General features: G+C 68.7%; 1 protein-coding gene across 4 annotated transcripts; it reads left to right on the top strand.

Annotated features, from left to right (window-relative positions):
* CEP170B (centrosomal protein 170B) lies at nucleotides 1-26,173 on the top strand. Of its 4 annotated transcripts, none has more exons than XM_060003818.2 (19): nucleotides 1-105; nucleotides 3,425-3,556; nucleotides 10,484-10,573; nucleotides 11,980-12,060; nucleotides 12,827-12,883; nucleotides 13,929-14,067; nucleotides 14,692-14,796; nucleotides 14,944-15,426; nucleotides 15,669-16,393; nucleotides 16,475-16,651; nucleotides 17,076-17,166; nucleotides 17,318-19,030; nucleotides 20,279-20,522; nucleotides 22,729-22,888; nucleotides 23,122-23,265; nucleotides 23,380-23,468; nucleotides 23,917-24,010; nucleotides 24,143-24,194; nucleotides 24,346-26,173. In XM_060003818.2, the coding sequence occupies exons 2-19, from the start codon at nucleotides 3,452-3,454 to the stop codon at nucleotides 24,567-24,569; spliced, it is 4,773 nt and encodes a 1,590-aa protein (XP_059859801.1). In that variant the 5' UTR covers nucleotides 1-105; nucleotides 3,425-3,451; the 3' UTR covers nucleotides 24,570-26,173. The 4 variants fall into 4 exon arrangements, with proteins under 4 accessions (XP_059859801.1, XP_059859800.1, XP_059859803.1 ...); XM_060003817.2 differs by lacking the exon at nucleotides 1-105 and adding an exon at nucleotides 378-509; XM_060003820.1 differs by lacking the exons at nucleotides 1-105; nucleotides 24,143-24,194 and adding an exon at nucleotides 378-509 and having other exon boundaries at nucleotides 24,346-24,524.
* The last annotated feature ends 137 nt before the right edge of the window (nucleotides 26,174-26,310 follow it).

Genomic DNA, 26,310 nt, shown 5'->3' with positions numbered 1-26,310 from the left:
CGGAGCTTGGTTAAGCGTTAACCGCGGGCTCAGAGCCAAGACGCGGGGCTGCTGCGGCCACCGGGTTGCCCCCGGCACGCAGGGGCGGGTCCCCAAGCCGAGGCGGTACGAAGACCGTGAGGGGAGGGGTCTGGGGACAGACTTGTGGGGGCGAGTGGGGGAGGGGGCTGGGCCCGGTCGGAGGGGGTCGGGGGGGTGGGCGCGGGGGCGGGGCCCGTTGAGCCGCCGGGGGCGGGAGCCGCGCTCACCTGGCGCTCCGGGCCCGCCCTAACCTGGATTTCCGGGGGGCGGGGCGGGGGCGGGGCCTGGCATGGGCGGGGCGGGGCGCCCGCAGACGTCAGGGACCCGCCGCGCGAGGCCGGGCCGCCGCTCTGCCCGTGGGCTCGCCGGGCTGCCGCGAGCGTGCGGGCCGCGCCGGGCATGTCCTAGGCGGCGGCCCCGCCCAGCGCTCGGCCGGCCGGGCGGGAGGGCCGGGGCCGAGCCGGGGCCGAGTCGGGACCGAGCTGCAGGTAAGACGCGCCGCTCTGCGCCCGCGGCGGCCGGGCCTCCCTGCTCCCGCACCTGCGCGCCGACGGGGCCGCGCGGGCAGCGGGCAGGGGGCGGGCGAGCGGAGCCCGGTGGGCCGGACAAAGGCGCGGGGGTGGGGGCTGCCGGCGCACCTGGCCAGGTCGGTCTTCGCCCCCGCGGAGGCGGCCCAGGTCTGCGTCAGGCCGGGAGGGACCGCCGGGCGCGCGTCTACGCGGCCTGGAGAGGGGGGCGCTGGCCCGGGCGCCGGGGTCCCCGCCCAGGCACCGGCTGGGCCCTGGCCGCCCCCGGCGAGCGCTGATTCAGGAGAAGGCGTCGCTCCCTCCCCCTGCGGGCCCGGCGCTCCCGCCTGGCCTCCTCCCGGCCTGGTCTCCCCTCCCGCGGTCCCTCCCTCCGTCTTCCTCCACCTTCCTCTCTCCTCATTTCCCTTTGCCGCCGCCGCCTCTCCGCTGTCCCGGCCTCCGTTCAGTCTGCGCTTTCCAGCCGCCCGCCACCGCTCTCTGCCCCTCCCGGCCCCTGCCCCTGGGCGACTCCACCTCCTCCCCTCCCCTCCAGGCGGGTGGTCCTTCTGGGGGGACAAGTTTGGGGTGTTTAGTATTCTCCCTCCTAGCAACGATGGCCAGCCTAGCCCTGAACCGGCCGCAGGCAGCTTGGGAGCGTCCACGACTCCAGGCCTGGGCCTTTTCGAGATGGGCTGGCAGCAGCAGGGGCGGCCTGGCTCCGCCACAGCCGCATAACCCGGCTCTGGGGGTTTGGCCTCCCTTTGCCATAAGCAGAGGCTGTGGCCTCCTCTGGGTGGGGTTCCCTTGCCAACTGCCCGTCACGACCTGGTGGCAGGTGATGGCAGAGTGTGGGAGCTGGGCTGGGCTGGGGGCTGGGTGGGGACTCTCCTGGAGAGAGCTCTGTCATCTCCTCCGGCTGTGCTGCTGAGGCCTCCGTAGGCTGCAGGGGCTCGGGAGTCCCCGCCCCTTCGGCTTCCAGAGCTTTGCCCCTCTGGCTGGACCCTGAGGAAGGGCAGGGGTCCCGGGATGAGGGGCTCTGGCCGGCTGGGGCTGTGTTCTGGGTGGATTTTTCGACATCTTCCCACTTGCTTGCCCGAGGTGACATGAGGGTTTGCCGTGGGTTACATGGTCACTTGGGCCTTCACCGATGGGTGGGGCCTGGTTTGAGACCTGGCTCGTAGGAGCCTCAGGCTAGGCTCTGGGTGTGGGTGTTGCAGGGACGGGGCCTGGGGATGCTCCCTAGGTCCTCTGCTCCCGCCAGGTGCCAGCACCATCTTCTCTCTCCCTCGTTATTGTCTCATGGCTTAACCAGCCTCCTGCTTGACCTGCCATCTGTTCTGCACACTGTGAGTCAGATCATGGACCCAGGACCTCCAGGGCTGGCCTCACGGGTGTGTGACACATGCTCTTGCATGGGCCCCACACTCAGACCCTGCACTGGGTTTAGCATTCTGCTCTCGCTGTTTTGAAATCCTTCATAATTTTGGAACAGGCCTACTGCATTTGCATTCTGCACTTAGGGATGCAGCATGTCCTGGGCCCTCCAGGGCCTCCCCCTTCGCTCCCGGACAAGCCACAGAACTCCCGGGAGCACGCGGCCCAGCGTCTTGGCCCTGCCTGTTCCCTCTGCCTGGAGCACGGCCCCCAGATGTTCACATGCCTGCATCCGCCCGCTCCCAGTTGAGCCTTCCCTGACCACCCTCCGTAGATGGACCCCTCGCGGCTGCGCTGCTGTCCCCACCCCTATTTCTCTCTGTGTCACTCGCACCTTCTCACAAGCGGTTTCCCTTCTTGCTGCCCACCTCCCTGGCTGGAGGGAAGCCCCGTGATGCAGGGACAGTGTGTGTCTCTCAGAGCCCAGGACACCACCTGGCGCATGGCAGTGCTCAGGACACGTTCTGCCCACTGTGTGTGTGCGCGCGCACGCGTGTGTGAGCTCCCACGGGAGAGTGGCCAGGGCGCTTGTAGGCGGTGCTCCGGGTGTGTGTAAGCTGTGTGCACATGTGTGGGGCGCAGGGGTGTCTGCACATTCTGGTACCTGTGCCCCTGAGACACGGCTCTGGGCAATTGGCATCTGTGTGAGAGCACGTGCACACTGGCTGCGTGGGGCCTCAGGCTGCCCCAGGGTCTGGTCTCGGGTGACATCGGCCCTTGTCGTCACTCAGGCTGTCCCCACTGTGCCCCTCAGGCACCCTGATACTCCCCTGTCCGTCCTGACCATATCAGTCCCCAGGATCTCAGGCACCAAAGCACCACCTCCCTCCTGGGCACTGGAGGGACTGCCTGCTGCCCTGACCACCTGGTACTGTCCTGGCCTGGGGGCGTCTGCAGGGCAGTCACAGTGACTGCCAAGGGACGTTCAACCCCCTCTCAGTGGCAGGCGTATTGATGGCTCAGGGCTCCGGTCTCCAGCCATCTCCTCCTTGCCCCCTGCCTGGGCCCACCCCAGAGTCTCCAGCAGGGGAGGCAGAGGCTCTGGTTCAGAGTCTGTGTCCTGGGTGTGGGCCTAGCCTGTGGGGACCCTGAAGGGCCACGCTGAGTCCCACCTGGGAGCAGCTCCTGCAGGTCACGGGGACACACGTGGGTCCACACGCAGGCAGTGTGGCTAGCGCCCCATGCACCCAATCTCTGGCACCCAGAGAGAGAGAGAAGAGGCTATGTGTGGACCTAGAGTGTAAGGGAGGACCGGGCGACCTTAGCCTGGGAGGGGTCCACAGGGGACAGGCATACTCGGTGAGGGGCTGGCCTGGAGCCCAGCATTTCTGGAAGCGGCCACTGCGGTGGTGCCGTGAAGGTGCTTGGACCTCATCGGGGCAGGATCTGTGCTGGTCTTTGGGGTGTCCAGGGGCCCGGGCCCAGGCAGGGGAGCCCTGCTCTGATGACCCCTCACCCCCCAGGGCCGGACAGGCCTCGCCGGTGCCAAGATGAGCGCCACCTCCTGGTTCCTGGTGAGCGGCAGCGGCACTCGCCACCGGCTCCCCCGAGAGCTCATCTTCGTGGGGCGAGATGAGTGTGAGCTCATGCTGCAGGTGAGTGTGGGCACCTGGGCTGGGGCGGGGCCCCGGGGAGGAGGCCGCCCGGGACCCACGGCGGGGCACTCGTGGGTGAGGGTCCCTGCCTCTGCGTATTGGACCGTTTCTGATGGGAAGGTGCTACCGGATTCTGAAGGTGTCGGGGCCCACCTTGGGAAGGTGCCCGAAAGCAGACTCGTCCACATCCTTGTCCGGGGGCCCCAACAGGGCCGTGAATCAGGGGGCCACAGGGTCAGCTCTGACCATCAGGGCTGTCCAGTGGAAGGCTGGTGCCCTGGGCTGGGGGCTGGGGGCCTTTCTCAGGCTCGAGAAGCTGGCAGGGCCTTAAGAGCCGGGACACCGGGCACTCGGCAATTTCTCTCTGGCCCTGAGTTTGAGTTGAGCCAACCTTGGCTTCCACGGGGTGCATGGGTCCGGCTCCTAGGAATGAGGAGGGGAGGGGGCGGGGGACTTGACCCTGTAGGGCCCACAGGGGTTCCCCACCCTCGTGGGGTGATTGAGTCGGGTTCCCTGCAGCCCTGACCCCTCCTCAGCGTAGCACCTGCGTCCCTGTCCCCAAGCCCTCCAAGCTCCATGCTCCCACTGTGGGACTCTCAGGGGGTGTCCTAGGTGGGCTGCACTGCCCGGTCCAACCAAGCGGCCCACTTGGGTGCAGGGTGAGACCCCTCCCCTGTTCCATGCGCCGCCCTGGCTGCTGCCGCCCACTCACTCCCTGGGATGCATGGGGTTTGGGCTGCAGCCAGGGGTCCCAACCATGTGCATGTCCACTTGGGCAGCAAATGAAGGCCTGTCCATGTCCAGACACCCTGACTTCCCCCAAACGTCCTCTAATTTGCCTGACTCCAGACGCAGCAGGACCCGCCCTTGCTTGTTCGGTCTTTTCAGTATCTTTGATCTAGGGCAGTCTCCCTTTTTGTCTTTGCTTCTTGCCTTGGAAGTCGGTGGGTCTGTGCAGGGCTGGGTGAATGCTTCCTGTAAAGGGTTGGGTATACATCTGAGGCCTTGCGGGCCACACGCCTCCATCACAGCCACTCAGCTTTGCTATTGTTGGGGAGACAAACGGGCGCCAGTCAAACTTTGTGTCTGTTGATATGTCAATTTCATATCATTTTTACCTGTCCTGAAGGAGGGTTTTTTTTTTTTTTTTTTTGAGCACGTAAAGTGTAAAGACTGTCCTCAGGCCACATAAAGCAAGCAGAGGCCGCAGGTCGCCCCCCCTCGGCCTCCTGGGGTGGCCGATGCGGGGGTCTTGATGTGGCCGGTGGCTCCGTGATGGTGTCACGTGACATGACCTCTGTCGTCTGTCCATTGGTGAGAGATCCACAGGGGTCACCACATCGGGCCCTGAGCCCTGGCGGGGAGTTGTGTGTGCCCTGCTGTGACTGTGCGGCTTGTCGATGGCCCTGCCCTTCCCGGGGTGGCTGGGAGGGCCTCTCGTAGGAGGCGGCCCTTGACGGGAGCCTGTGAGCGCTGGGGGCCCAGCGCGCTTGCTCCTCCCCCGCCGGCCAGCTCTGTGCCCTGCACCAGGCCCTCACCCTGCCCGCCTCTCTCCCCAGGGGGTGGGCAGGGTGCGCAGTGTGAGTTTGGGGTCCAATTCCTAGTTTCTGGGCCGATCAGTGTGGAGCCCTGAGCAGGGTGGAGGGAGGGGGGATCCTCAGCCCTCCATGCTGGGCTGGCCCTGGCCTGGGTGCACCTGCGTTTCTGCCTCAGGCTGTTCTGGGCAGCGTGGCCATGTCTCCACCACACGGGGAAACTGAGGCTCAGGGAGGTCACGTAGCTGTAGAGTAGGTGTGGGAATGCCGCCCGCTCCCAACACCTCCCCCCTCCAGCCCACCTGCCCCTTGCTCAGGACGCCCATCCTCTTGCCTTGCTGTCCTGCCAGCCCCCTTCACCCCATACTCTTCTGTGGAGCCCCTGCTAGGGAGTTCCTCACCTGCACGCCACGGCCTCAGTCCCCACGCCACCGCCCGGATGGCCACTGCACACGCCGTGCCCCCCGCCCCCCCACAGCTTCTCCCTAGGATGGCAGCTCCAGGCTCCCGGGCCTCTTGGCGCGTGCCTGGCGGCCCCTGCAGCTTTCCCACTTGGCCTGGGCTCTGGGTGTACGTGACCCCTCCCTGGAGGTCCTGTCCATACCCACAGCCTCGGTTTCCACCTCTGCTCACGTGATGCAAATGGTGTCTGTCACCGTGCTGTCCCTAGTCTCGCGCGTCATCAGCTCCTGGGCACCTCAGAGGCAGCCCGAGCCTGGTGCCGAACAAACCCCCTTCTCCGACGCCGCCAGGTGTTCAGGGGCAAACCCCGACCTTCCCTCTCCCTCCCTCATGCCTCAGGCATCCCCGGGTGCAGGGATAGGTACCCCTGGCCACTAGGCCTCCTGGGGGCCACAGCCTCTCCCCACCTGCCTGGCTTTCCGAGATCGTCCACGCCCGCCCCGTCCCCACCCTCTCCCTGCCACGTGCTCCCGGAGCACCCTGGCCTGCCCTCTGTGTGTCCTTGTGTCCATTCCCACATTTGTCACTCGATGGTCACTGGCCCCACGCTGGAGCCTGGGGTCTCCATTCCAGGGCTGGGCCGCCCACAAACACATAAGCAGGAGCCAGGTGACCCCCCAGGAGCCAAACCCAAAGGTGGCACCGGGTTTGGGACCGGGGTAGGGGGGGCTCTGGGGCCGACTGGACATGGCGACGTTGTGCTGAGAGCTGGGGAGTGGGAGGGGCGGTGCTGGCAGGGGGGCTGGCGGGGGGGGGCCCTCTGCCCGGCGGGGAGGGTGAGGCAGTGCGGCGCGAGGAGACGTGGCTGGGGAACAGGGGCCGTCCAGGAGGCTGCACCACAACCCAGGCAGGAGCGCCCACGTGTGGATCTCGGCGGGGGGGGCGGGGGGGGGCGCTGTGTCCCAGAGGCAGAGTCGCCAGCCTGGCCTCGTGCCGCCACGCTCTCCCACCGGGCCGCCCACTCGCCAGGGGTCCCGGCCCCCAGGGCGAGCCTGGCACAAGCTGGGCCAGTGAGGACGTGAGCGGGGACATGGGCCCAGGTCTGCCTGGCGCCCGAGCCCAGGCTGCCTGCTGTGGCTCCTGCCCCTGTGTCCCTGGGCTCTGGTGCAGGGCGTGTGTGTGTGTGTGTGTACATGTGTGGATGTGCGCGGGCGAGTACCTGTGTGTCGGCACACGTCTGTGCACACGTGTGCGCACGCAAACACGTATGCGCACAGGTGCATGTGTGCACATGTGTGTGGGTGTTGTACATGTCTGTGTGTGTGTGAGAGAGAGAGCCTGTGCGTGTTTGTGGCAAGGTGTCTTCTCTGCCTTCGCCTGGCTTGCCACGTGGGAGGGGTGACAGCTGGGATTCATCTGCACACATCCTTACCCGGAAACCACGGCCCAGAGACCCAGCTCGGGATCCCCCTGCACACACGCAGGTCGTGGGCGCTGTGGCCCCGCTGGGGTGGCGCTGGGTGTGAGCTGGCAGGAGGGTGTGCCCCGAGCCTGGGGTTTGGGCCGCTGCCCGATGCTGGGCGGGGCTTTCGCTCCTGGAGGGCAGATGCTGGGCGGGGCTTTCGCTCCTGGAGGGCAGATGCTGGGCGGGGCTTTCGCTCCTGGAGGGCGTCAGACCCAAGTTTTGGAAGCACATCTTTACTCCGCTTTAAAGTGACTACAGACAATTAGGTCCTTTTCCAAAAGTCCGTGTGTTTGGAGCCTCTTACAGCTATTTTACGCGTCTGCGCCCCATCCGCTCCACTTGCCACGTGGCCTGCTTTGTGTCCTTCTAAGTCTTGAGTCCTGCCTGGGCCAAGGGGCCACCTCCCCCTCTGGCGTGGGCTTCCAGCCTCTGGGCACCTGGGCTTGGGCCGAGAGGGAGGGAGGGCGGGCGGGCTCTGGCTGCGGGACCCTTCCTGCCTGTGCCCAGGGCTCCTGGCTCTCGGCAGTCTGGGGAGGGGGTGGGGCAGCCCAGGCTCTGGGTACAAGCGTCGGGGAGCCTGGGGCTGAGCGAGGCGGGGGGGGGGGGGGGGCGAGGTAGGGGGGTGTCTTGCCGGGAAAGGGAAGGTGGGCACCGGGAGAGCGTGGCCCAGGAGAGGGCATGGCACCTGCAGGGGCAAAGTGTCTGGCCAGCAGGCAGGCCGGGGCAGAGCGGCGAGAGGGAGGGCTGGGGAGGGCTGCGGGATGCAGGCGGGGGGCAGATTGAGGGGTGCCGCTGCTGGGGCTGAGGGGGTGTGGCCAGAGCAGCCGGGGCTGTTGGGGGCTTGGTCGGTGGCCTTCCCCAGGGAGGCTGAAGGGCCAGGCGGGCAGGGAGGAGGAATTGGGTTTGGCCAGGCTGGGCTTGAGTTGGAGGTCTGAAACTTGGAGAGGGAGAGAAGGTGTTCAGGCCGGAAAGGTCAGCCCAGAAGCCCCTCTAGGGGCCACACCTTGGCAAAGGTAGTGACCAAGCCTGAGGCACAGAGCACCCTCCTGCTGTCGGCCACCACGTCTGCCTCAGGCCGAGAAGAGCCCCCGTCCCGCCACGTCCCGGTGTGCAGCCACCAGCAGCCCCTCTCAGGCCTGCGGTCCCCGGGAGCCCGATACCCGGCCACGTGGAGGGCAGAGTCCGGCCCCAGTGGCATCCAGGTGTTGGGCAGGGCTGAGGCGGGCAGGTGGTTGGGCACGGAGGGGGCGCAGCCCCTCAGTGAGCCCCAGGCCTCCCAGCTGCCAGGCTGGACTCTAAGGAATGCCTGACCCACGGGGCCACCCAGAGGGGCAGCTCCCTGGCCTGCGGTGGGGCGAGCCCGAGCACGAGCACGCAGGCCCCTGGGACACCTGCTGATCCTTGTCTGGGCCGCCCGGGGCCCGGGGCCTGGGGGTAGCTCTGCCAGCACCTGCAGCCGGGAGACCGAGGCCCAGAGGAGGGCGTGTGGGCCCCCCCAGCGTGCCCTGCCCCCACCCTGCCTGGGCCAGGACAGTGGGAAGGGCTGGCTCGGGGCCCAGCGGGAGAGTCCAGTGGAGGAGGTGGTGCCCATGTCCGGGGCACAGGCTGCGGCCAGGGTGGCCCGGAGCTGTCTAGCTGTGGGTGCCGACTTTGAGGAATTCGGGACGGGGAAAGAGATGAGGCCAGGGGCGCGGGGCAGGGGGTCTCAAGGTCAGACTCACCTCGCCAGAGACCCGTTGCTTTGGGAGGCAGGTGAGTTGGCGCTAGAGCCCTGCCAGGATCAGCCCTGGGGACTTCCCGGGGAGGGAGGCTTCCCCTGGCTCACGGGGGTGGTGCTGGGGCAGGCGGCTCCGGGCTGGCCTCTGTGTCCAGGAGGCCCCGGCTGGCCCCGCAGACTCTGTGCTCGCCTTGAAGCCTCCCCTGCACCCCTGCTCCCTTCTGGAGGACCCAGGGTCCGTGGCAGCATGAGGAGTGGGCCGGGCCCCTGCTGCTGCAGCATCACTGTGCATGAAGCCAGCCACCTCAGGCCTCTGAGCCCAGGAGAGGCTGGAGCCCTCACAGGCCTGCCTGCTGCAGTCTCCTTGCCAGGCCCTGCCCTGGCACCTCGGCCAGAGCCCATGTCCACCCCACCCCACCCTGCTGTGCGCTCCTGTCTCTGGGTGAGGGAGGCCCAGGCCTGGGAGCTCCAGTCCTCGGGGGAGGGTATTGGGCCCCACCCCCCGGAAACTGGCCATTTCTGGACGGTGCCGGGGGTGCTGGGTAGGTGGAGAGAATCAGAGAAAGTGGCTCTGTGGAGGTGGCCTCTGGCTGGGGGAGGGGTCTGGGCACTCACCTGTGAGAACTGAGAAGGTGGTGGCGGGTGGTGACGCAGGGACTCAGGTGCTGGCTCACCCTCCCAAGGGCCGGGCCATCCTGTCCCAGGCGGTGGGGAGCGAGTGTGTGGGTCCCGTCGTTCCCGTGACATGCTCTGGAAGTGGGGGTCCTGGGTGTCTCGTGGGAGCCCTGCCGGGCAGGTACTGTCATCTGCCCAGGGCTGGGCCCCAGCACCCCACGGTTGGCCGGTCCTGCTGTTGTTTCCTGGGGCTGCCCCAGGCCTGGGCTCCTCAGGTGGTGGGGGAGGGACGCAGCTGCCACCCAGACCCACGGGGCCTCCAGCAGTGAGGTGTGGGCAGTGGGCTGGGCGGTGGTGATGCGCTCTGTGTCAGGACTGCCCGCCCCCGGCTGGGCAAGGCGGCTCGTGCTGGCGGTGCCTGATGCAGCAGAATGCGACCCTGTGGCCCTGTCCCTGCTTCTCTGTCCCTGGAGTGGAGGGGCTGTGGCCTCCAGCTGGACTGTGTGAGGGAGCTGGGTGACTGTCCTTGGGGAGGGCTCCTGGGTCGGCTGGTGGCCAGGGCAGAGCTACCTGCATGTGTTCACGTGCGTGTGGCATCTGGGTGGCAGGGTGTGCTCAGGACGTGAGCCCTGTGCATGCGAGCAGAAGGCAGTGGGGTCTGAGGCACGTCACGCGTGTGTGCGCGTGTCCGTCACTCCGAGAGGTGTGCGCTGTGGGCCAGGCTGGTGGGGGGAGGGGTCAGCCCTCTGATCCTGCCGCCCCCGTCCAGCCCGGCCTGCCCTTGGGAGTGAACAGCGTGTCCCAGATCTTCGGAGCATTCCCAGCCCCTCCCACGCTGACCCAGGAGCAGTGGCTGGGATGGCAGGGGGGGCACTGGCCTCCTGGTGCCGTGGAGGGCTGGTCACAACGGGAGGGGCCCGGGAGGCAGGCTGGGGCAGGGGGAACCCCGCGGCCTGCTCCGTGGCCAGGACGGCTGGCCGGGTCAGGCCTGGGTGGGCCTTCTGGGGCACACACGCTTGAGGTGTGGAGGCGTGGGTGGGACCTCCTGGGCTGCGTGGCCAGGGGCCTGGTGGTGGTTTTGTGGTGGGGTGGGGGAGGGTTGGAGAGTGGGGAGCAGGGCCTCCTGCGGGGTGCCTCCACCTCCGGGGCCGCCTGGCCCGGTCGGCCACCCGAGGCTTTGTGTGTCTCCCCAGTCCCGCAGTGTGGACAAGCAGCACGCTGTCATCAACTATGACCGAGACAGGGACGAGCACTGGGTCAAGGACCTGGGCAGCCTCAATGGGGTGAGTGCAGGGCCTTTGTGCTGGCCCCACCCCTCTTCCCAGCCCAGTTCCACCCACACCCTGGCTCCACCCCATATTGTGGCCCCACCCCCTGCTCCTCTCCAGGGCCCGCCCCCTGTGCTGGCCCCACCCCCTGTGCTGGCCCCACCCCTCCATGACCCCTCCCATGGTGCTGGCACCACCCCCTCATGGCCACACCCCTCTGCGTTGGTTCCCCACTCCGGCTGGGCCCCTCATGGCTCCATCCCCTCCATGGCCCTCCCCCTAGTGACGACCCCACCCCCGTTCATGACCCCTCCCTCAGTGCTGGCGCTGCGCCAGCTCCATCCTCACCCTGGGTCTGCCCCCTCATCACTGCCCCACGCCTCTGCTTTGTCCCCACCTGGCTCCCACCAGGACCTCCTGCTCCGGTGGCCTCCTTGGGAGGGCTCCCACTGGGTAGGGCCTCTGGGAGGTGGGGCTGCCTGCTGGGTGAGGAGGGAAGTGAGCCCTCTGGTGGGCAGGGGAGGCAATGGGACCTCCTGCAGGCTGGGAAATGGGGCTCCTGTGACGGATGGGGCTGTGCTGGGGTACCCCCTGTCCTAAGGGGTATATGTGAGCTCTTCTGTGAGTTGGGGGCAGCAGGGACAAGGAGGTGACCAAGAGGAAGTTCCTGGCTGCAGGAGCAGAGAGGGGTTCAGGTGGAGGCAGGGCGGGAGGGACAGGGCGGAGCTCTCTCCAGGGTCCAACACCTGTCTGGGTGCCTTGTTCTTTCTGTGTTTGGTCTCCTGGCCTGGGAGGCTGTTTCAGTAAGAAAACAAACGACCAGCCTCCACCCCCTTATACCAGCTGAGGAGGGCCCTTCCCCCCTCTCCCCCAGCCTGTGAAGTCTGACGCCCTGCGTCCTGAGCTTGGGGTCCCACAGCAGCCTCAGGCTGGCTCTGCCTCGGCCCTGTGAGCACACCAGCAAGTGCTGGCTGCCACCCCCCGGTCCCCCTCAGAGTGCCCCCAGCCGAGGGTCTCAGGCTCTGCTGGGGTCTCTGCCCGCTCAGCCCCTCCTCCCTCGGCACACGTCTGACCGGCCTTGCCCCGGGGCCACCCTGTGGCTGTGCCTCGCCGCTCCCGGGGGGCTCTGTGTGGATGAGAGAAGGGGCCGTCTCACAGGGGTGTCCGTGGGTTCTGTGCTTGTGGGGCTGTGTCAGGGTCCCTGGGTGCTGGGTGGGGTCTGGCGCCTCAGCCCCCTCGGCAGGTCCTCCTGCGGCCGTCTGTCCTGTGGTCCCGTTGGGGTGTGAGGCTGGTGCACCCGTGCTGGGAGGACGGTGCCGGGCCCAGAGCAGCACAGGAGGGCCTGGTGGTCCACTTCTGGGGCCTCCAGAGTCGCCGGCCCGCCTGCCCCGGCTCATCTCCGCCACCTGCCTACTCCGCAGACATTCGTGAACGACGTGCGCATCCCGGACCAGAAGTACGTTACGCTGAAGCTCAACGACGTCATCCGATTCGGCTACGATATCCTTCCGGGGGCGCTCACCCCTCCTGGCCTCCCCCTCTGTCCCCAGGGCCTCAGTCGCCCTGTTATGCTGGAAGTGGGTGGGGGCCTCAGGGGGTTAGAGACAGGAGGGTGAAGCCCGGGCTAGGCTCCGCCCTGAACTCCAGCCCCTGCCGCCGCCTGCCCCCCAGCCAAGGCCCCAGCCACGGACACCTTCTGCCCACGCTCGGGGCTGAGCTCACAGAGAGCCCGAGGAATGGGAAAACTTTCCCGGGACCCGGAGTCCTGGTGTTTCTGGGGGCCGACCAGGCATGGCTTTCTGTGCTCAGGACGTGGGTGAGTGGGGGCCATGCCTCCGCCCTGGGCACACCCGCTGGCGGGTGTGGACCCAGCGGCTGGCTCAGGCCCTCCGCACCCTGAAGCCTCAGGAGGCCGGGGGCTGAGGGGTGGTCTGGGACGGGCAGTGGAGCTGGATGCAGACGGCATGGCCTCTGGGGCCCCGCTGGGCTCCTGGGCTGAAAGTGGGGTGGAGAGCATCCCCGCAGACCTAAGGTACGTGTGTGCGGTGGCCTGGAGCAGCCTCTGTCCTGTCCCCTGACCGGGGACAACACGGCCTGCGGGCTGTCCCTGCAGTGTGGACGCATGGCCAGTGCACACACGTTGGGGGAAGTTTGCAGGCATCTGCACCAGCGCTCCGCCCAGCCCGCCTTCCCTCTTCATCCACCACGCCTGGGCCCGAGGGCCCCGCCCCCTTCCTGCATCCTGTTCTCCTTAACGCGCTGTCACATTCCAACATGTACGTGCTGGAGCGGGTGCAGCACCGCGTCCCTGAGGAGGCGCTCAGGGTCAGTACTGGTGCTTGGCCTGGGGCCCCTGCATCCCTGTGTCCCTACAGCCCTCCGCTTCCCACTGCCCATCTCCCCCAGGCCTCTGGGCCGCTGTGCGTCAGCCTGGTTTGGCCTGCCCTGCCGGATGGCCCAGTCGGGCAGGTGGGGAAGATAGTCAGGCGACCCGCCCCACCGCACCCCCGGCTGATGCAGTCACAGATGGCGGGTGTGGCTGGAGCCCCAGAGGAGGCTGCTTTGCCCAGCAGGAGGGGGTGGGTGGGAGGGAGGGCCCGGGCCCACCCAGCATCTTGGGTACCGGGAGGACCCTGATTGGGCTACCATGGGTGGAGGTGGCCAGGAGCAGTCTGGAGGCTAGCAGGGAGGCAGCCTTTGGGGACAGCCTCATGGGAGGTCCTGGGTGAGGGGCACCCTCGAGCACCCTTCCTTCAGCTGGGGCTCGAAGGTCCCAGGGTCGGTCATGGCAGGTGGAGCCTCTCCTTTCCCCTTGCTCCGTTGTGCAGGCGTCATGGAGCAGACTCAGGGGACCCTGCCCAGAGCCGCACCCAGGAGCCCCATGGCGGGGGGTTGGGGGGGAGGCTTAGTCCCATTTTCCAAAGTAACCATGGGCAGCACAGGGAGCGTGGGTGGCCTGCCTAGAGTCACACAGCCAGTGAGGGGCAGGGCCGATGACCGCCGAGCTCAGCCAGGTGGGGCCCGGCACGCACACGCACATGCGCACGCACGGACAGGCTGCTGCTCCCCACCTCCCACTGCTCCTGAGGGCTGTCCCACCCCCTCTCTGGAGGGGCCTGTGGGTGGCAGTCTCCCCTCTGACGGCTGCTGTCCACTCCCTCCTGGAAGCTTGTGGCCCTGAGGATGCCCCCAGCCTTGGGTGCGGCCCCCCAGCTTCAAGCCTCGTGACACGGGCAGGCCTTAGGCTGTCTGCTCCGCGGGGGTTGTGAGGGGGACCTCATGCCACTGTGGGGCAGAGGAGAGGCCACGCAGGTGCCCTGGGCGGGGGCGTCCTGCCGAGGACGCGCCTCACCCCAGCCGCTGCCCACAGCACGAGAAGTACACCAGCCAGCTGCAGGTGAGCGTCAAGAGCCCGGCGCCCAAGACGGGCGAGGCTGTGCCGGAGCAGGCGCCTTACTGCGAGGCCGTGAACCCCAGGCCAGAGAGGGGGGACCGGAGACCGGGGCCAGGTAGGATGGTGTGCAGAGGGGTGCGGGAGGGCGGGGGGTGTGCACACAGGCCTTGGTCCACCTCATCCAGGAGCTGACCTTTCACCCCGACGTACACACGTTCCCCTCCCCGCACAGCCCCCCAGCATGTGTGCCTGCACCCCTGCACCCCTGTAGAAACAGCCACCTGCCCCACGTGGTTCAGTCAGAGCGCAGTGGCTCTCAGCCCCAGGTCACCTATTAGTGACCCGAACCGTTTACAGGCCCTGGGGGAGAGGCCAGCCCTGGGTGGGGCTCGCTGCTGTCCTCCCGCCCCTCTGTCGGGCAGGCCCTAGGGGCAGAGGGCCCAGGCCGGGCTCAAGGGATTGCCCGCCCCAGGGCCGCAGTGCTAAGGACAGTGCAACCCCAGGGACGAGCCTCCCTGGAACAGCCGCCCCATGGGGAGGTTGTCACTGCCGTTGTCACCCACCAGGGTTGCAGAAATGGGGCTCAGGGTGGCTGGCGAAGGTTCTGGGCAGCTGCAGACCCGAGCTGGGAGGTGGTGCCGGGGCCCCCTACAGACCCCAGCATCTTCCCCAGCTCCGGGTCTCCGCCTCTGTCTGTGCTGGGGCCACAGGGACCCAGGCTCCAACTCTTCCTCTGCAGAGGCGGCGGCCTACCGCACACCCCTGTACGGGCAGCCCTCCTGGTGGGGTGAGGACGATGGTAGCAGCCCGCCCGAGGAGCGGCGCCAGGATGAGCCCGACACGGGTAAGTCCTGGAGGGCAGCCTGCTCTGGAGGTGCCCTCGGCGGGGCCGTGGGCAGGGAGACATGGTGTCCATGGTCCTCGCGGAGGTGGGTGGGGCGAGGGAGCCACCGTGAGCACGTGCCTGGCCTGAGCACGTGTTCCCCCACAGAGCGGCCCAAGGAGCTGGCTCAGCGGGACAGTGACCTCGTGGGGACGACGGCCGCCTTCCGGGCCCCCGCGGAGCCGCAGGGCTACTCGTTCCGGCGGGAGCCCAGCTACTTCGAGATCCCCACCAAGGAGGTCCCCCCGTCACGGGCCCCAGAGGTGCCGGCACACGAGGCGCCTACCAGGGATGCGGAGGCGGGCGGGGGCGGGGTGGCCCCCGTGGTGCAGAGCCACGCCTGCTTCACCATCGAGTTTGACGACTGCAGCCCCGGCAAGGTCAAGATCAAGGACCATGTCACCAAGTTCTCCTTTCGCCAGCGCCGGCCCCCTGGCAAGGAGCCCACAGCCATCGAGGTGGTCTCTGCGGAGACCAAGGTGGCCGACTGGCTGGTGCAGAGCGACCCCAGCCTGCTGCACCGGGCCGGCCCCGCCGATGACCGGCACAGCACCAAAAGCGACCTGCCGGTGCACACGCGCACCCTGAAGGGTGAGTGCACGGCTGCCCGCCCTCGCCTCGGTGGCCTCGTCTCCCGGGTCCGTTTACATTGCCCGAGAGCCGCCTGCCCTGTCGGGGGCCGTCCGGCCTGGTCCTGTTGCTTCTCTGGGCCATGTGGGCTGGGTCCATGGTGGGGCAGTGTGTCCCCGACCACACGACGGCGGTGGTTGTGTGTCGACCCCCGGGCGTCTCCTTTCCCTCGGCCTCACGCGTCGGGCCCCCGCCCCCTCCAGGCCACAAGCACGAGGACGGCACACAGAGCGACTCGGAGGACCCCATGGCCCAGGCGGCCGGGGCAGCTGGGGTCCCCTCGGAGGCTGGCGGGGAGCAGGTGCGGCTACAGAGGCAGCTCAGGCGGGACCCCCAGGAGCTGCTGCACGGCCAGCAGGCGTTCGTCATCGAATTCTTCGACGAGGACACGCCCCGCAAGAAGCGTTCCCAGTCCTTCACGCACACGCCGCCCGGGGACCCCAGGCCCGACAGGCGCCGCGGCCCCGGGCTGACCGACAGGGACCGCCCGGCCGCCCCCGCCCCGGCCTCGACCCGGGGGGCGGGCGGCAGCTCGGGGCCGCAGCGGGCCGGCTCTCTCAAGCGGGAGAAGGCGGAGGAGCGGCTGGGCGGCCCCTCGCCCGCCGCCCGGGCCTCGGCTCGCCCTTTCGGCAGCGTGGGGCGCCGCTCCCGCCTGGCCCAGGACTTCATGGCCCAGTGCCTGCGGGACGGCTCCCCGGCTGCCCGGTCAGGCCCCGAGAAGACGCCCCCGACGCCGCCCGCCCCCCCGCTACCCCGCGGGGCCAGCCCCGCGGCCCCCTCGCCGCCACCGCCACCCCCTGCTGACCCCCAAGTGACAAAGGCACGCAAGCAGGAGGAGGACGACAGCCTCAGTGACGCAGGAACCTACACCATCGACACGGAGGCGCAGGACCGGGAGGTGGAGGAGGCCCGCCGGATGATCGACCAGGTGGGCGTGCTGCAGCCGGAGCCCGGGAGGCCGGCCTCGGGCGCGGGCTCTGACCTGCTGCCCGGCTGTCCCTCCCGGCAGGTCTTTGGGGTACGGGAGTCCCCTGAGCTCTCCAGGGCGTCCTCGGCCGCCTTCCGTCCAGTTATCAGAGGGGACAGAGAAGAGTCCGGTGACGGAGTGGCCCAGCGGATGGCCTTGCTGCAGGAGTTTGCCTCCCGGCCAGTGGGCGGGGTTGGAACCCCCCCGGTGGAGCTCCAGGTGTGTGGGACTGAGCCCGGACACGTCCCTGGGGAGGGACTGGGCGGGGAGAGGACAGCATCTGGGCCAGGGCCCCGGTCACTGCGTCCTGTATGCACTCGAAGGCTCTGGTCCTGCCCGAGCTGTGGGCTCCAGGTCCTGGCGCCCACCTGTGCAGAGGGTCGGGGGTGCCTGCGTGTATGTGCCCACGGGCGGGGCCCGGCTGAGTCTTGGGGGGGCAGGGACCGCTGACCTCCAAGCCACTGAGCTGGGCTGAGACGTGGGTAGTTACGCAAGCCAGGTGAGGCCACGGGGGTCCTCTGGCTGCCTCTGTTGGGGGGCAGGTGTTGGGGCGGGCTGCCTCGCCCCCTCCTGCCCCCAGCACCTCCCCGTGGGGCTCCTGTCTCTCCCTGCCGCGGACACGCTCCTGCCCTCCTCTCCGTAGGGCCTCCCAGTACCGGGCTCCCCCGGGGGTCAGAAGTGGGTGTCCCGCTGGGCCAGTCTGGCCGACAGCTACTCGGACCCGGGCCTGTCAGGTAAGTGGCCCCAGTGCCGCAGCAGGGAGGGGGCAGCCCGAGGCCACCAGCTAGGCAGACGCGAGCGCAGGCCACTGTGTCCGGGGGAGGGCCGGCTCCTCGTGTGGGCCCGCGGGCAGCGCTCACTCGAACCAGCCCCCTTGTCTTCCAGACGACGGCCCCGGGCGCAGAGCCAGAGAGCTGGAGGGGGCCCTGCCTGTGCGCCAGCGAAGGCTGCTCCCACAGCTGCCCAGCGACAGGGCGGACAGCCCCGCCGGCCCCGAGGCCACCAGGAGGAGCGGGCCGGGGCCGCCAGAGCTGGGCAGCGAGCAGGCCGGCCTCTTGGGACAGGAAGACCTGGAGCCCGACAGCCTCAGTGACGCCAGTGGGTCGGACGGAGGCCGGGGCCCTGAGCCAGGCGGGGGCCTGCAGGAAGAAAGACGCGGGAGCCCCCAGGAGGGACCGGCGTGGACAAGGGGCCGGCGCTCACCGAGGGCCCCTGGGGAGCCGGCCCCCACCTCATTCTTCGCTGGGGACCAGAACGGGGAGGTGGCCTTCCCCAGGAAAGCGACTGTGGCTCCAGGGCAGGTGGAGGGCCCGGGGCGGGCAGCGCAGCCCAGCCCCCCGACACGGGACAGCGTGTACGTCAGCACCAGTGGGAGGATGGTCATCCAGCTGCGGACAGGGCAGCCCCCGGAGCCTGAGGGCCCCGCCCCGGCCCCCACCAAGGAGGCCCCGGCGTTCGTCCGGCAGGAGAGCTTCACCAAGGAGCCGGCCAGCGGCCCCGCAGCTCCTGGCCAGCTGCCGTACATTAGCACCCACCCCCTCCTGCAGGACCTGGCCGCGGCCCGGGCCTCACGCATGGACCTGCACCCTCAGGACACCCACCTGATCCTGAAGGAGACAGAGACGGCGCTGGCCGCCCTGGAGGCCAGACTGCTCTCCAAGTCCGTGGAGGAGCCGGAGGGTGAGCTGGGCGGCGCCCCTGGGCCGCCAGAGGACTCCCTGTCCGGGGACTCCGACGTGGACACGGCCAGCACCGTCAGTCTTCTCAGCGGCAAGAACGGGCCCAGCCCGCAGCCCTCGGGGCTGCAGAAGGAGAAGCCGCCGTCCCCGCCGGCAGCGCAGGATGTGGGGGGTGTCGGCCTGAGCAGCGCCCGCGAGCGTCTCTCAGAGAAGCAGCGTCGCCCGCCGGGCCCAGCGGACGCGGGCCGCAGGGAGCCGGCAAGGCGCCTGGCCGCACGGCGTGGCCACGGGCCCCAAGGGTCCCTGGACTGGCCCGATGAGGAACGAGGCTCCAGCCTTGCCCACCTGCCCGGTGTGGACACGGTCACTTCTGACCACGAGACCTCCGGGGCCGTGGGGGCAGGGCGGCGGGGGCCTCGCCGGAAACCCACGGCCCCACCGCCGTCCCCTGCTGCCCGGGAAGAGCAGAGCCGCGGCTCAGCCGGCCTCCAGAAGGTGCAGCAGGCGCTGACCCGCTCCAACAGCTTGTCCGCCCCACGGCCCACGCGGGCCTCCCGGCTGAGGCGGGCCCGGCTGGGGGATGCCTCGGACACGGAGGCCGCAGATGGCGAACGGGGGCCCCCGGCCAATCCCGAGCCGGCGGGGCAGCCGGCTGCCGAGCAGGCCAAGAAGCTGTCACGCCTGGACATCCTGGCGATGCCCCGGAAGCGGGCCGGCTCCTTCACAGGGCCCAGCGACTCGGAGGCGGCCCCCACCCGCGCCGGCTTCTCCGGCCGCAGCGTCGAGTTGTACTGCGCCGGCCGCAAGCCCGCCGTGGCCGAGGCTCGGGCCACGGCCAGGAAGGCCGCCAACGCCACCACGCCCCCCCGCCAGCCCTTCAGCAGGGCCCGCCCGGGCAGCGCCCGGTACTCCTCACCCAGTGAGTGTGGGGAGCGGGAGGGCGGCCCTGGGTCCGGTCGGCACGCGCAGTGTGTCTGCAGGTCTCTGTGCGTCGGCCTTGCACCAGCTACGGGGCCCCCAGTGCTGGCCCTGGAGGAGCCCCTTTTCCCGTCGGCAGGTGTTTCTTCCTCTGACACACACACATACACGTGCACCCGGCTGTGCACGGGTGGCGGGCCTCCTGCAGCCCCCAGGTGGTCCTGGTGTGAACGCCGAAAACCCCGACCATCTCCAGCCTGGAGGGACTGCCCCGACTCGCAAGCAGGCCTGGGTGACTGCAGACAGGGGGCTGGGCCTGCCCCTCCCTGGAGTTGCGGCCCCCGTGTGTGCAGCAGGGAGGGACGGCTGCCGTGGCACCGGAGCCGGCTCCTGCCGGGGTGGATGTGGGCATCCCTGCAGCCAGGCTCGCCCTGCGTGGGGACTGACCCATCCTCTGAATGAGTTGGTTTAAGGTGTCAGCACTGCTGGTCCAGCCCCGTGCTGCTGCTTCCACACCTGCCCCAACCCCCGACCCCTCCCGCACCCACGGCCTTGGAGTTCGGGCCCCTCCCTGCCTGCCAGGTCTTCAGGGGGCCAAGGTGGCATCTGCCCCATGGCCAAGGGGTGAGGGCCACACCTGCTTGGTGGGAACCTGCTGCCCCACCCTTCCTTGTACTGTGCATGTTTGCGGCCGCCACAGGGGCTCAGCGCAGCAGTGGGCGAGCAGTCGGGGCTGAGGCGGGCAGGTGCAGGGAGGGGCTGCGGCGGCTGAGCTGGGTTCTGACCACGGGCTGTGCAGCCACACGTACGGTCCAGCCCAGGGCCGTCGCTGATCCACGGGCAGTGGTTTACCCCCACCCGGCGTGTCTGCAGACACCAATTCCCAGTTCCCTCACCCTAACCCTAACCAAGGGCGCTGGTTCTGCCTGATGGGCACAGACCCCTCCCCCAGAACGTGGCCCCTGCCACCGCCAACCAGCCACGACCCTGAGCTGCTCCACGAGGGCCCATGGACACGCCAGGCTGCCCGTCTGTATGCGTGCTTCTGGGCTGGCAGTGACCTTGCAGTCCCCGGAGCCCAGCAGCTGCTGGCTCTTCAGTCAAAGGGCGTCTGAGTGCGGGGGTGCCGGCCGCAGCACAGCTCATCCTGCAGCACCGGGCCCTTGCCTGGAGGGGCCTCGGGGCTGCCGCAGGTGCTGACGGCCGCTCTGTTCTGTTCTTCCTTTTGGAACCAATTCACTCACCCGAGACGTGCGTCGCCGGCAGCAGGGCTCGGATTGCACATCCACATCCGAGGAGGAGTATGGCTCCCACCACGGCTCCCCCAAGCACGCCCGCCCCCATGCCTCAACAGCCACGCAGACCCCACGGGCTGGCAGCTCTGGCCGGGCCCGACCCCGGGCCCCTGGCCTCCGGGACACAGACGACGAGGAAGAAGAGCCCGACCCTTATGGTTTCATTGTGCAGACAGCCGAGATCGCTGAGATTGCCAGGTGAGTGGTGACGGGTGACGGCACACGCTGCTGATCCACAGGGCACCTCCCCTTGGGACTGGGCTGGGGGTTCAGTTCCTAAAGGGCTTGAGAAATGCTTGTCGGGGATGGATAGGTGGGTGGATGGACGGATGATGGGTGGGTGGATGGATCGATGATGGACGGGTGGGTGGATCGATGATGGACGGTTGGGTGGATGGGTAGTTGGATGGGCAGTGGGTGGATAGATCGATGATGGACGGTTGGGTGCGTGATGAATGGATAGATGGGCGGGCAGTTGCATGGGTAGCGGGTGGCTGGATGGATGGATGCAGATCTGCCCAGAAGGGTGGGGGAACCTCTGGTACAGGAAGGTCTTCACCAAGGTTTTTATTAAAGATGAGTTCCTTCATGCAGTCATTCAGCGGAAGGATCATCTCCAGGTCAGGCGTTGGAAAGGATGGTGCAGAGGTGGCAGGGAAGGAGAGTGGGCTTTCGCTGAGTGGTGGTCGGTGCTGTGACGGCTTGGCTCTGCAGGCTTGTGAGAGGGCAGGAGGGGAGCGGGGCTGGTGAGTGGTGAGTGCGGAGGTGGCAGGGAAGGAGAGTGGGCTTTCGCTGAGTAGCGGTCTGTGCTGTGACGGCTTGACTGCAGGCTTGTGAGAGGGCAGGAGGGGAGCGGCTGGGGCTGGTGAGTGGTGAGTGTTGGTGCCAAGGATGCTGAGCTTGCGCTGGTGAGGCACCTGGAGGGAGGTGAGCAGGGGCAGTGGCTCCTAGGACAGTGGCCCACGTGGGGGATGGAGGTGTGGGCGTCACCAGCATGAAGACGGTGACCAAGGCTGTGGGCGGTGTGAGGGCGTGGAGAGCATGAAGAGAAGAGGGCTGGGGCAGGGCTCTCGGGACACCTGGAGGGTGGTTGGAGGGAAGTTCCCTGTGCAGAGTGATGCTTGGGAGGGGGCCGAGGGGCCGGCCCAGGAGACAGGGTGTGGGGTTCTGGAGGGGGCGCCGCACCTGGCTGAGGGGAAGGGGGCGGAGGTGGAAGGAGAGAGGAAGGGGAAGTGGGGGCCCCAGGGGGCTTCCCGAGTGGGCGAGCCTGAACACACCAGCCTGCAGGCTGCGGAGGACAGAGGGAGCGGAGGGCGGGGCTGGCTGGGGGCAGGGGCACAGGTCACCAGCAGTTCAAAGGGGGTCCTTCTGTGTTTTTGATGTCGGAAGGGTGGGACCAAGTCGGGGACCCCTATCTTGATGGGGCCTGGGGCAGCCCTTGGTGGGAGGCAGAGGCCAGCCGGGGAAATTTCTCCAGCTGTGCCCAGCGCCTGTCGGGAGGGGCTGTAGCTGCCGCGAAGAGTGGACGGGTACGAGGGCTGGCTGGGGGGGCGCCCTGAGCAGAGCTGGGACAGCTGTGTGCGGAGACCTGGTCCTTGGTCCTTGGTGGGTCCTGGGGTCCCGTCCCTGGAGTGACAGCAGGCGTCGAGGGCTGAGGGAGCCAGAGGCCGGAGCCCGTCCCCCTGCCCCGAGCCTGGCCAAGGGCTGGAGTAGCGCAGAGCGCGCCGGCCGTGGGGCTGAGGTGCTCCGAGGGCGGGCGACGGAGGCTTTCGGCTCCAGCCCTGGGGCTTCACGGGCAGTCTGCGGCAGGGAGCTGCTCCCAGCTGGCCTGTGTCCTTTCCTGGGTGGCCCGGGAGCCTCTCAGGGAAGTGTGTGTTACCATCGGCAGGGCGGAGGGGACGGAGGTCTGCGCTGTCTCTGGGGCTGCAGGCTTGGCCTCCCTGCCCTGTGGAGAGTCCCTGGCCTCTGGGCCTGCTTGGCTCTGACCCTTGTCAGTGACTCTGCCTCCGTCTCCCTGCCTGTGGAGCGGGGCTCATGTGGCCCTGGTGGCCAGGAGCCTGTGGGTGTATCCGCCCATCCCTCCTCCCAGGGCCCCGCCCCAGCCCCCTCATCTTCAGGGGGTCGGGCGCTGAGGCGCCCAGTGGGAGTCCCCCTGGCACTGCTGCTGGTGGCTGGTTGGGTGTAGTTTGGGCCAGGCTGGAGGCTGTGTACCCCTGGCCCTGCTCCTGACCCAGTGGCTGCCTCCTGGGAGGGACTCCCACCCCACCTGGGCGGGGGGGATGGGGGTTCCTGCCTGTGGGGGGGTGACGTCGTGTCCCGTCTGGCTCCTGTCCCCACACTTCCCTGCACTGAGGCCGGGCCCAGGAGGACCCCGCAGGACCTGTCTTCCCTCCTGCCGCTGCAGGCTGAGCCAGACGCTGGTGAAGGACGTGGCCACCCTGGCCCGTGAGATCCACGATGTGGCCGGAGACGGCGACTCGCCGGGCTGCCCGGGGCCTGCCCACAGCCCCTCTCGCGCCAGTGTGCCCGGCACCCCCGCCTCCACCATCTCCGCCCGCGAGGAGGTGAGCCTGCCCTCGGCAGCCCCTTGCACGCCCAGGTGGGGGGCCGTGGCTGTGAGCCCTCCCCGGGGCCACACCCCGTGCCCAGCACCGCCCCCCACCAGCCACCCTGAGAGTGCGGGCCGGGTACCTGCTCCACGAGGGCGGGGTGCCCAGGGACCCTGAGCGGCCGGGCGGCGTCTGCTCTGTCCACTGCCCGCCCCATGGGCCACGCCCCTGCTCCCCCACCTCTGCAGCTGGTGCAGCGCATCCCCGAGGCCAGCCTCAACTTCCAGAAGGTGCCGCCCAGCACCCCGCGCTCTCAGGACCTGGACCAGAACATGAACGACCGCTGCGAGGACCCGCTGGCCGGCAAGACGCGGCCTCGGAACCGCGAGGAGGCAGGCGCCCCTCCCCTCGGAGAGCTCGCTCTGGGCTCTGGGCCGCGTCAGGGCATGGAGGGCACAGGGCTTCCTGGGGCGTCCAGGCGCCGGGCTGATGCCAGGTCCTCGCAGGTGATCTTCGATAACCTGATGCTGAACCCCGTGTCGCAGCTATCCCAGGCCATCCGCGAGAACACGGAGCACCTCGCTGAGAAGATGAAGTGAGTCGGCCCGCGTGCCGCTGGCCAGTGAGAGCCCCTGGGACGGGCCGGGGAGCCACCGCTGCCTAGCGGACACCCGGCCTGAGGCCCTGACACGGGTACAGACGTGTGCCTGTGTGCCAGGACTGTGCCACGTGTGCGTGCACGCATGCATGCGCGTGCGGTTTGGCAACCAGACCCTGGGCCTGGGAGGGCCAGAGCCCCCAGGATGACCCGCCCCTCCCTCCCTGCCCCCTCCTTCCTCCCAGCTTTCCGCACATTAGGCCCAGAGACAGGACGCTGGGACCGGCCTGCCCAGGTCCTGCTCCAGGCCTCAGTTTCCCCGTGCGCCCAGGAGGGGCTGGCGTGGACCTCCCCGTGGCTGGTGGCGTGGCTTGGGAGGCTGCCATGCCTGGGTCTCTTGGTCACTGTCCTCTGCCTGTTCCCACCCCCGTCCCTTGGGGTGCAGGATCCTCTTTCAGAACACAGGGCGAGCCTGGGAAGACCTGGAGGCCAGGATCAACGCGGAGAACGAGGTGCCCATCCTGAAGACGTCCAACAAGGTGAGGGGCCCCTCTGCGCCCCCGGCCCGCTTGGCTGCAGGGAGACTGGGGGGAGCTGCCCGAGCCCGGGACCCCAGGGAGAGGCGAGCGCTGGGGTCCGGCTCCAGCGGCCTCTTTCCCGCCTGCCCCCAGGAAATCACCTCCATCCTGAAGGAACTGAGGCGAGTGCAGAAGCAGCTGGAAGGTGGGTGTGGCCGTGCGGGGCGCTGGGAGGGCCGTCGGGGGCCTTGGGGAGCCTGGCCCACACTCACAGCTAACCGGCCGGGAGGCCCCCGGCTGGGCACAGGAGGCAGGGCAGGACCCTCCGGCCGGCCTGACCCTCCCCACCCCCCCAGTTATCAACGCCATCGTGGACCCCAGTGGGAACCTGGACCTGCTGACCGGAAACCGGGGTTCTGCAGGCTCGGCCCAGCTCGGGAGAGGCCGGCCGGCCTCCCAGAGTCCGTCCTCACCCCCGTCGGCCCTGCTGGCGAGGAGCTTCCCGCAGCGGGCAAACTGCGGGACCCCCGGCCTCCCGGACCCCTCCTTCCTCCCCGACACGGAGCAGTTCCTGATCTAGGTGTTGGGGCTGGGCAGCCTCCCCACACCCTGGGCCTGGACAGTTCACCACAAAGACCCCCACACGTGCCATAACCCCGTGGGTGCCCAGGCCCCCTCCTCAGCTCCCAGCGCCCCCCCGCCCCACTGGCCTCCTGGCCCAGCTCCCGCTGCGGCCGATGCCAAGGGCCAGTGTCCGGGCGTGTGCCCAGCCTCCTCTCCATCGCTGTTACTTTGTCGTTAGCTTTCAAGGAAGGGGTAGTTTGTGCCACTGCAGCAGCCTCCCCGGCCCGGGGGGCCCCGCTCTGCCGCGTGGGCTGGGGGCGCGTGCGTACCCGCCCTGTTCCTCTGTGCTGGCTGGGACCAGGTTGGGGGAGAGGACTGGGCGATGCGGTCTTTCAGTGCCAAACACAGAGCAGGGTGGTGGGGAGACGCCTCGTGACGCCCCGGGACTTGAGGCGGCAGAGTGCGGGCTGGGCGGGGCGATGGCAGCTCCCAGGCGCCCCAGAGTCCAGTGGCCCGGGGCGGGCACGCAGCCTGTGGAAACATTTGTGGCAGGAACCCCGCTGCTTCGAGCCTTTGGTGCCAACACAACTGCCAAACTCACCGAGCGCGTGGGCCGGCGCCGTGCACACAGGCGCGAGCACTCGTCAGGCACGTCTGCGCTCACACAGCCCAGGCTCAGCCCCCCACGCCGCACGTCCAGGGAGGGAGGCGGGCCCGGCACCCGCTTCCGGTGGTTCTGGGCCAGAGGGAGGGGAGCGATTAACCAAAGTGACCAAAAACCGGGCTTCAGAAGCTCCCTGGACAACGTCCCCTCCCCCCGCTCCCCTCCCCGCTGTCCTGCGGACTCTGTGGGCATTAACTGGGTGCCTCCCGGGCCTCTCTGCTCCAGGTCCTGTGGGGGGGGGGGTAGGGGCAGCCCCCCAGGAACAGTTTTATTTCTCAGGATTCTTTCAGCTGGGAACGTGCCAGGCGAGCAGAGCCCAGCCCCCTCCCGGGGGCTGATGTTTCCGCAGCCTCGAAGCCAAAGAGCCCACTGGCTGCGGCGGGTGGGGCTGGGGCGCCCCCACCCTGCCTGGCACCTGCGCTGATATCGATCGCGGGGCAGGACCGACTGCGGGGGCCGGGGTCACAGCGGGCGCGGCTCTGGGGCCGCGGTGGGTGACGCGTGTGTCCGTGTTTACATTTAGCTGACGTGGAGCCCACGCCCCGGCCCTGTGCCCCCTCCCCGGTGTGTACGTGTGTGAGTGGCAGTGGGGTCCGCGGCCGGCCCCGTCCGCGAGCCTGCTGTGTGCACGCGGAGGGGGTGCTGGTCCTGGTACCCCGCCCCGCGCGCTCCGCGCAGCTGCCCACAGCCTGTCCCCCGGAAACGAGCAGTGGCCGTCCGTCCAGCACACTCCCATCTGCACCCCCCGCGGTCGTCGCCGCACAGTTGTTTTCTTCACAAATTCACGCTCCGCCCTCCAGCCTCCGCCCTGGGATTGGTGACTCGTTTGTCAGGCTCTTGGAGGCGCCTCCGTGCACCTTGTCCTCAGGTGGTCTATGGATGTCTTTCAGAAAATGGTTATTTTATATGATTTGTCATGGAATTTGTTCTAATAAATCATTCTTCTGTCACGTGGCAACATGCCGGCGTTTGTCGCCTTGGCCTCATTTCTCCAGTGGTGGTGTTTGGTGCGGGGAGGGGCTCCCTGCCACCCCCGGGTGCTCAGCCCAGGGGTCTCCCTTCCTGGGCTGGAAAATCCCATTTGACCCCCAAG

Source organism: Delphinus delphis, chromosome 2 (genome assembly GCF_949987515.2).
Source record: "Delphinus delphis chromosome 2, mDelDel1.2, whole genome shotgun sequence".
Taxonomy (NCBI): domain Eukaryota; kingdom Metazoa; phylum Chordata; class Mammalia; order Artiodactyla; family Delphinidae; genus Delphinus; species Delphinus delphis.
This window is presented reverse-complemented; position numbering and strand designations above follow the sequence as displayed.